The sequence below is a fragment of the Gekko japonicus genome, unplaced genomic scaffold (assembly GCF_001447785.1).
Source record: "Gekko japonicus isolate JY-2015 unplaced genomic scaffold, Gekko_japonicus_V1.1 scaffold36, whole genome shotgun sequence".
NCBI classification, from domain to species: domain Eukaryota; kingdom Metazoa; phylum Chordata; class Lepidosauria; order Squamata; family Gekkonidae; genus Gekko; species Gekko japonicus.
This window is the reverse complement of record NW_015164182.1, coordinates 2,459,799-2,469,704: the sequence shown is the minus strand read 5'-3', so window position 1 is coordinate 2,469,704 and position 9,906 is coordinate 2,459,799. Positions and strand designations below refer to the sequence as shown.

The window sequence follows — 9,906 nt, the reverse complement described above, 5'->3', positions numbered from 1 at the left end:
CTGCTGGTGGGCTTTTGGCCAGCTTTTAAAAATACTGCTAGTAATTATAGAGCTACAGTTTTATAATGCTATAGCAATATAACAACTAGCAAATATTATTGGTATTCACTATAGAGCTACAGCATCATGATGCTATAGCAACATGACAACTACTAGTTTTTTAAATGCTAGCCAAAAGCCTGTTAGTGGCATAGGTGTGAGTAGGGCAGACACGAGAAGATATTGAAGGAAAACAGTGCCAATGTAATGTTGTATCGTCCCTTTCACATGGTAGAGAAACCTGCTTTGATCTTTCCAGAAAGATCATACCACAGCAGGTTTGGGAAAGATCATTGCAAGAAAATCAGGGGAAAATCTGCTTAGGCCGATGGTCCCTTTAGACCTTGATATGGTTGGCTTTCTGATGGTGATTACTGGGCACCAATGGGGATTAACTTGATTTGGAAAATACCCTAGCTGGGCTTGAACATGGAGAGGGGGAAATTTCCCTTAAGCTGGGCTATTAAAAGGCAACATACACCAAACCCAGCTCCTGGGGTTCCAGTGTGACAGTGTGTGTGGGGGGCGGGGGGTTAACTCTTTTGTCTTCTGCTGTTCTGTCAATGAAAAATGCCACTCTAAGTAGATTTTGTGTGTACCCATGAGTTTCCCCCAATGAATATAAAAAGCAACCTGGAAGCAGCTGTTTTGAGTGGGAAAATGGCATGAGGAATGTCTGCCTTGTTTCTTTCATGCCAGGGTCTCCCTTCAAATCACACCTTCCACGATTACATTTGATAAAAGCAAAAGTCCTCAAAAGAATGGTGGGACCAGCCATGTGAGGCCACGAGTCACGGAATGTTATTAAGTAATGGTAAGAACTCATGCAGGTCCGTCCCACCCCAACCCCCGCATAGATGTGAGCAAGCACGATTCCAGGGACATTGCAGAGCCTTCTCTCTACAGCTCCTCAGAGGTTGAATTTCCCTGGGTCCCCCTACAAGTGACTGCTCAATTAAGACATCACTTGATTTAAGAGATACTCCTTCTCTTGTGAGTGGCAGGAGCTGGGGCATGCATCTTGAGCTCTGCTGTTAGGGTTGCCAGGCTGCAGCTGAAAACCCCCTGGGAGGAAATGGGGGTGGGGCTTCTCACTTATGCACTTCTGGTAAAAATTGAAGTGACACAGCAGACACTCAGTAGAGTTTGTGCAAAATGATAGTGTCCGTCGTGCCATTTTCAGTTTTTACTGGAAGTGATGTAAGCATGCCCACATGACACCAGCATGCATTCCTTTCCCTGCCCCATTTAGACCCAGAAACAGGATACTGGGAATGGGAGGCCTGGTATCCCTATCTGCAGTGTACCCCTCATGGGCAGGGTGTATATGCTACGTCCTTGTTAGGACGCAGTGCTACTGGTTCTCTTTCTAGTACCCACTGTCATTTGTGAGTGTTTGTTTAGACCCTGCTGCATGTTGGAAGGAAATCTCTAGCCTAGATCAACCCATCTGTTCAGAGGAGGGCAGGAGCAGAGCTGTGGCTCCTTCAGGAAGGTGCAGGAGACTCTTCCTCTCTAAACATGGCTGGGAAAGATGACATCACTTCACCAAGCTGCTGCCAGGCAACTCTTGCCACTGGTTTTGGATCACCAAAAGCAGTCCCATAACGGTCCCTGCAGCAGTGCTCTAGTAACCCTTCCCCTCCTCAAGCCGCCCTTTAAAAAAATACAGCATCTAAGAGAAATAATGTATGGCTTCCACAAGGCACGGAGCTATGACATATCCAGAGCCCCTGAGGGTAAAACAAGAGCACACAGCCACAGGACAACTTATTCACTTAGCACAACTTGTAGGCAGGGTTGCCTCCTCTGGCTTGAGGAATCCCTGGAGATATGGGAAGGAGAGGTATGTGATGCTTAGCAAGGATGTGTGTCATGGAGTCTCCCCTATGAGCTGTCATTTCCTCCAGAGGAACGGATCTCTTCAATCAGGCGAGCAGTTGTAATTCCAGGAGAACTCCTGGAGATTCAGGGGTGGTGCCCAGGGAAGGCACAGTTTGGGAAGGGGAAGGAACTCAGTGGGGAATGTGATGGCACGGCATCTGCCCTCTGAAGTTGCCATTTCCTCCATGGAGTCTGCCCTCTGACCATTTCCTCCAGGGGAACTGATCTCTGAAGTGCGGAGATAAGTTGTAATTCTTGGAGAACTTCAGGCCTCACCTGGAGGTCAGCAAAGCTAGTGGCAGGGCTGACTCCTGAGGGGAGCAACTTCAGGCATTTGCTGGAGCTCTAAGGTCAACCAAAGGACCTACATCTGGCCAGTCTGCACTGCCATCCTCAGACCACCCAAGATGGTCGGAGGCAGCAGAAGAAAATTCCTGGTTTCTGCTTCGCACCTCTTCCATTTGTAGCTGGCATCAAGAAGGCGTACCTGTTATGATCTACAAGGTACTGGGAGATACGGGTGTCTTACCACTTACCTGTCTCCCAGGAGCTCCTGGTGGGCCAGGTGGTCCTGGAGCACCTGGCGGTCCCTACACCACCCACAAAGAAAGAGAGAGAGGGGACATCTGTTAAGGGAATGTCTGGCTAAGTCATGGGGACAGCGGAGCCAAAGTTGCCACGCACAGAGGAGCAAGCATGCACATCCACACACACACCTGAGGGCCCGGCTGAGGCTGCCAGGAAGTCCCGATCCACAGTCCTGGGGCTCCCTGTGGGTCCAAACGGGGAGAGCATTTAGCAAAGGCCAAAGCAGGACATGAACCTTCCGGCCTCCAGAGTAGCAAAGGCGTTGAGCGCTTGAGCGGAGGATGGGGGGGCGGCTTGAACCATCACCCAGCCTGGTAGCGAAGCCCCAAGGCCGTGGGGGAAGGGGCAGCATGAAGTGACGCTTACCGGCAGACCGATGTGGCTCGGATCCACACGGGAGCTGGGCAGGCAGGTACATTCCCCAGGATCACCCTGAAATGACAATGACAGAGACAAGAGGTGAGCACATGGAGTACCAGGAGCAGGTGAGGCAGAGGTGGGGGGGGGCTGTGCCACAGTGTGAGCCCGTGGAGCCCAGAGGGGCCTTTGTTGCTGGACTCCTGGCTTGTGTCCTAAACCAAGAGTGAGGCAGGCAGACCTGTAGGCAGGATTTTGTGGCTTGTGGGGCATTTTTTTTTCCTGGTGGGGCTGACGTTCTCAATGCAGAAAAAAGCCATTTAGCCAACAGAAAGCTGTTACCAGGGTAGAGCTCTAAATTGCAGGCTGTCAACCACTTTGGATTACAGTTCTCAGCTGCTGCAAGTTAATCACTTCTGCCAGCCTAAGCAACTATTCTGATAGGAAGCCGGCAGGTGGGGGTGATGACTACTATAGTCAAGAAAGCTAACACTTAGGCAGAAGAACTCTCTTAAAGGAGACCAGTTTCCTGACACTGAGTTAGAAGGGATCCTAGAGGTCACCTACTCCAACCCCCTTGCTCAGTGCGGGAATTAGTCAACTACAGCACCCCACTCTGCTTAAAGGAGTGCACACTTTTAATCATAGAATCATAGAATGTTAGAGTTGGAAGGGACCTTACAGGTCACCCAGTCCAACCCCCTGCAGTCTGCAGGAGCATAGCCGAAAGATAGCCCTACAACATACCCAAAAGATGGTCGTCCAGCCTCCGCTTGAAAACGTCCAGCGAAGGAGCATCCACCACCTCCCGAGGCAGACTGTTCCACTGCTCAACCACTCTTACAGTTAGGAAGTTTCTCCTGATATTTAGCTGGTAACGACTCCCTTGTCATGTCCACCCATTAGATCTAGTCTTGCAATCCAGAGCAAGAGAGAATAGATCTGCTCCATCTTCTACATGACAGCCCTTCAAATACTTGAAGACTGCAATCGTGTCCCCTCTAAGCCTTCTCTTTCCCAGGCTAAACATACCCAACTCTTTCAGCCTTTCCTCATAAGACTTGGATTCCAACCCTCTCACCATCCTGGTTGCCCTCTTCTGGACACGCTCGAGCTTGTCAACATCCTTCCTAAAATGTGGTGCCCAAAACTGGACACAGTACTCCAGGTGAGGCCTGACCATAGCAGAATAGAGCGGAACTACCACCTCTTGTGATCTTTTAAAAAATGATTGAAAGAAGCATGTGCAAGAGAAATTCGGGGGGGGGGGGCCTTTGCCTTTAAGAAAAGGGGCAGAGCCCCCCAAAGCCCCACTGTAGCTACAGGCTTGCAGGCAGGGCTGACATCATCATATCCTGAAATGATAGACCCTCCTGGATCTATCCGAACTGCATATGCTGCTTAGAGCTGCATGTTGGAGAAGAGCATGTGGGTCACACACAAAGCATGAACTTCCTGGTGGCCATCACAGTGGCCCACCTGCCAGCACCACCAACGAAAGGGTGCAGGCAACTATCGCTGCAGGTGGTAGGAGAACTTATGAGTGGGTAGGACAATTAAGCAACACAAGAGAAGGGGCAAAACCCAATCCAGAAAAGGAATTGGAAAGCTGAAAGGTTGATGGTATGAACATGTATAAAAAGGATTAAATAAAATATATATTTAATGTTAGAGTGTGCCAAAAAGGCATTAAAAACAAAATAAGCCTTTAGGCCATACAGGTCACACACTGAGTAGTACACACTACATGCAATACAGCATAGTATTAGTGGCATTGACTGGAAACAAGAAAGCAATGAAATCCGACCAGATTTATTTTGGCCACAAAGGTCTTCTTCACTGGTCTCAATTTAATACCACATACATCCTATATGATGGAATCTGTACTGCAGTAAAGCTTTCAAGGTCACGTGGGGGCATTTAATGTATCTACTATGGCACAAAAATACTCAGTGGGAGTAATACATCTGGCTACTGATCTTTATGGCCACACCAAAGAGAAGGTGAGATGATATACTCATACTGAATACAGCAGTTCCTTCACTCACAGTGTGCATATGTGTACTGCAATGATAAATTAAGAAAAGCCCCAAATGATTACATGAGACTGAATATACACTTTCAGGGACCAAAAGGTTTCAGGCAACCAAAGAGTTTATGTTGGATGGGAGAGGGAAGGAGGGCACTAATAGTATGCAGCATCATATGTAACGTGGAAACTGAAGTCAAAACCACATCATGTAATATTTGTCACAAAAACGTCCATGAAAATATGAAATTTAATATATGGAAACAAATGGAGTTGTGTGTTCCATTTAGAATATTTACTGTTGGATTTGCTGGACAACTCGAAGTAAGGATTTGAAGACGGGCGACTATTGACTTTGATTTAATGGAATTCTTGAAAAAGATTTGCCAAAACAGACTTCCACCAATTATCTGTTGAATCACAGATTAAGGGATTGTGGATCACAAGTAAAAATTTCATCAAATATATAAAGAACATAAGCACACTATATTATAAGGACTTGTATATTTTGAGTTGATCTTATGGGGAAATCTATAGAATTCTAATGGATGGTTAAATTAACGAATGGAAATGAACGAACAGATTGAAATGGACAAAAGTATTGTAATTGTAGAAAAAATATTCAATGAAAGATTTTTGCACTTAATACACATATTAAATTTCATATCTTCATAGACGTTTTTGTGGAAAATATTACATGGTGTGGTTTTGACTTTGGTTGTGACTTTGACACTGTGGTCCCTGGGAGATGTTTTTGTATGTAATGTCTACTGCTCAGCATGTGACCTGTATGGGTAGGACAATTATACATAAGCAAGTGGGGGTATGTGAGTGAGTGGGAAAGAGAAGGAGCCTGTTGATGGGCATAGCCCGCCCCCTGGGTTCTCTCTACCCTGGGTCCCAAAAACATGGAAATGGCCCTGGAGTGAGAGGTGGTCATCCCCACCTTTCTGAAGAGGAGAATCCAGGCTTTCCCACCCACTTCTGTCTTACTGCCTCTCTTGGATCATTCACAGGAGCACTCTGTCTCTTTCTCTCTCTTTCCCCCCAATTGTGAACACAACCCTTGAAAGCTATATTCTGTGAAGATAGCATGCAGCAAAGAAGAAAACATTTATGAAGCCATCCTAGTGATGGTAGGGGAGAGGCCACAGGACCGTTGGCCACAAGAAAGCAAGTGCCTGCTCCTGCCCCAGGATGGAAAGGAACATTGACCCACCTTCTCACCTCTGGTTCCCTTTTCACCCTAGAGGGAAGAAAAAAGAGAGAAATGCAGCATCAGATGCTGGTAGAAGACAATGCTAACAGACTGCATGAGGATTATTTAGACCATTATTAGGTTTAACCAGGAAGCAATTCAGATATGTATCCAAACAGGCACCTGATTGGAAAACCACAACCCTGTATCTCCCTCCACCCTCCGTGGCATGCCTTCATTTTGCTGCCCAGAATATCCTTCCCCTCTAAACTGAGCACATTCTCAGTCTTGCATTATGTCCTTCCTTAATTCCTTGGGGAATGTACTAAGGTGCCTTACAGCAATCCAGGCCATTCCTATATGTCACATGTGGCTCAGGAGTGGAACTTCTGCTTTGCATGCGGAAGTCCGAGGTTCAATCCCCAGCACCTCCAGCTAAAAACATCAGGTAGGAGGTGGTTTGAAAGACCTCTGTCTGAGACCTTGGGGAGCCACTGCTATAACATACAATCCCAACAGATAATGGCTACTTCAACACTGAGGTTTCTCTCCTTCTCGGCTTCCAAACTGAAGCACTTTATTTGGTCTGTAGGAGCAGTAATAAAATTTGAGTCCAGTAGGACCAAGGAGAGCAATACTTTCCCCCAACATATACGTTTTTGTGAGCCAAAGCTTTCTTCGTGAGATACAAACAAGGATGAAGATCTATTTCTCCTTACATCCAAGTCAGTAGCTGGGAAGGGTGTTACCAAGAATTGCCAGCTGGAATCAGGACACAGAGGTACAATGCAAATGTACGCAGCATGATTACAGCAAGGCGATATACACAGAGTTGGGAAGTGCAGAAAATGTAATGGGATAAGAATCCTTGTTTTTTGGAGATGACATGCCCTAATTGTCCTCTTTCCAGATTTCTCCATTCATGATACACTTATTCTCAAACCTGCTTCACTTCAACATTTTGAAGAAGTTGATATGCATTAGGATGCTGTCTGGAAGAAATGGTGCATATTTCCCTGCCCTGCAAAGGTCTCACCCACATTGGTACTATTTTGCCACTGGCAGGCCATTCTCCTAGCACTTTTCCCCTGCCAACATGTGTTCACTTTCCGACTGAAACCTGGGACCAGTACCTGGACAAATATTGGGTTTATTTAAATCACAGGTTCCGCTATATGTGCTTTGAATGTAACATGAGAATGTAATTTGTTAACAGGGTTCTAAAAGTATGAAGATACCTTGTGGGTTCATGGTCCACCTTGCCCAGTATTACCTACTCTGTCTGGAAGCATCTCTCCACAACATTGTGCAAATGGTTTTCTCCAGCCCCGCCAGCAGAGATCCTTTCTACTGGTGAAGCAGGAAACTGAATCTGGGACCTCCTGCAGAAAACTCATATGCTTGACCTGATATATTGCTTTTTTACTTTCACTCTTCCTACAAATCTTTCTCTTGTATTTCTTCTTCTGTCTGTGGAAACAATGAATATCTTGGTGCCAAGAGTGCTACACATGTCAGGCCAGATTGCAAGCTAATTGTGTCTCACATGCCACTACTAGGAGGCCACAGTACTGACATTAAAGTCTACCGTGACTTCCAAGAGCTTTGTCTGGGACATGGCCTGCCTGAAACAATGACAATATTGCTGAGTTGGATGCTATGACCAAATGGAATGTCTTGAAAAATGCCCTAGACCACAAGTCATTTCTCAAAGGGCTACACACAAAGGCTCCTGGATTTTAATAGCTAACCCTTTTCCCCCTCAAGAGGGGGAGCACATAATTAATAACCTTTTTATCTTCATTGCTAATCACATCTGAGCTTATTAAAGAGAATGTGTCCAAAATCCAATTTGTTTTCCAGTATTGCACTTTGGCCTTCTGAGACTCTGCTTGTCACCGAAACAGCACCAAGCTTTTCACAAAACCCTTGAATAAGCTCCACACAATCACAGAATGAATTATTGTCTTTGCTTTGCAAATGAGAAAGTGTGTTTTGTTCTGTAGGGCTCCCCCTCTGACACTACATCACTTTAGTCAGCCTTTGTTTGGGATGGAAACATGATGTTTGTTCCAAACAACTACATGTTAACGGTGTCAAAGAGTCTGAATCCAAAGCATCATAATTCAGGTTTTCAAAACCTGCATTTCAGGGCTCGGTCCACAAAGGTCAAGCACCAGGGTGGACACTGGATCCAATGCCCCATCCTCTCTCTGTACACAGAGCATGCAAGGAGGGCAGAGTAAGCACGAGAGGTTTGAAGGTAGTTTCGTGTACTGGTTGTGCGGACTCTAATCTGGGAGAACTGGGGTTGATTCCCCACTCCTCCATTTGCAGCTGCTGGATGACCTTGGGCAAGCCACAGTTCTGTCAGAGCTGTTCTCAGCCCCACCTACCTCACAGGGTGTCTGCTTTGGGGAGGGGAAGGGAAAGGATTTTGTAATCCACTCTGAGACTCCGAGTGAAGGGCGGGATATAAATCCAATCTCTTCTTCTTCTGCCTCTTCCAGTTATGTTACCAGCACCAAAATGCGATCTGAAGTTCTCTTGGAAATGCAACTGATCTCTGGGCTACATAGATTAGTTCCCTTGGGGAAAATGGCAGCTTCAAAGGACAGCTTCTATGGTACACCATAGAGTCTAGCAAAAACGGAAGTCCTAGAGTGACATCACATCACTGCTAAGCTCACTTTACTCCCCAAACTCTGTCCTCCCCAGGCACCACCTCCAAATATCCAGGAATTTCTGAAGCCACAGTTGGCAACCCTACTTCCAACACACTGTAGCCCAGTGAGGATACTTTATGCAATGACCCCAAACCCTGTAGCTATTAATAAGGTTCAAGCTACACTAAAAGTCCTCCTTTGGAATCTGGAGGCTTTCTAAAGAGGAGGGGAGAATTTCTTCCAGTTATGGTTTCCCTCTAGACTAGGCAAGGCGTTATTTGATGGGCCTATAAAGTTCCTTCTGCTCCTGGGCTTCCAAAACGGAGTGGGTTTTTTTTGCCAGTAGAGGGATTTGTCCATGTTGGTAAGTTCCAAGATTATCTAAAACCTGATACAAACAGATGATTGGACAGCCTTGTGTCTGTTCCAAAACATACTTTCTTCAAAGCAAACAGGGTGACAGTACACCTACCACTACACCGTTGGAGCCAGGAATTCCTGGGAGGCCCTGCTGACCTTCTCGTCCCTGGGAGGAAAAGAGAGAGACAGTAAGCAAGTCAGAAAACAGACACAGTGGTGACCATAACACTCCCAGAGCAAGAAAAGGACTGGATACTTACTGGTGGGCCAGTGATGCTGGTTCCTGGAGGTCCGGCGGGCCCTATGGCACCTTTCAGACCTGGAGACCCCTAAAGGAAGAAGAGAAGTGTGACCTTTGCAAATAAACCCTAACAACGTTTGCATGGAAATGTGTAATTTGATGCTGTAGTGGAAATTCCAAGCATTCCAAGCAATGTTCCCTCTAAGCTGTGGAGTCTTGTGAGCAAAAATTCTGCTTTGTGAGCTACTGGCATTAAAGCTGTGAGCGAGCAATTTGGCTACTGCATAAATTAGTTTGCTCTGGAGCCATCTTTCCTGAGCTAAAACAAAAATGTGTGAGCTGGAAGCTAGAAAACTGTGAGCTAGCTCATACTAACTCAGCTTAGAGGGAACACTGATCCCAAGGCAGAAAGCAACTGTGATATAGGCTGTGGTCACACTGGCGGCTTGGCACAATACGGTGCTGCCTCTAACTGAACCAGTTTAAAGTGTTGTGAGACACATCAGCCGCACAGCACACCCTGCTGCGGGTTACCCATGGAGGC

At 46.4% G+C, this 9,906-nt stretch overlaps 1 protein-coding gene across 1 annotated transcript in view; it reads right to left on the bottom strand.

The window, feature by feature from the left end:
- COL16A1 (collagen, type XVI, alpha 1) overlaps window positions 1-9,906 on the bottom strand; it is a 213,974-nt gene that overhangs the window by 49,575 nt on the left and 154,493 nt on the right. The window contains exons 37-42 of the mRNA XM_015408105.1: window positions 9,382-9,450; window positions 9,234-9,287; window positions 6,117-6,143; window positions 2,878-2,943; window positions 2,640-2,693; window positions 2,460-2,513 (exon numbers count right to left, since the gene is read on the bottom strand). Coding sequence (XP_015263591.1) covers window positions 2,460-2,513; window positions 2,640-2,693; window positions 2,878-2,943; window positions 6,117-6,143; window positions 9,234-9,287; window positions 9,382-9,450 — 324 coding nt within the window. The remainder of the gene's footprint in view (window positions 1-2,459; window positions 2,514-2,639; window positions 2,694-2,877; window positions 2,944-6,116; window positions 6,144-9,233; window positions 9,288-9,381; window positions 9,451-9,906) is intronic.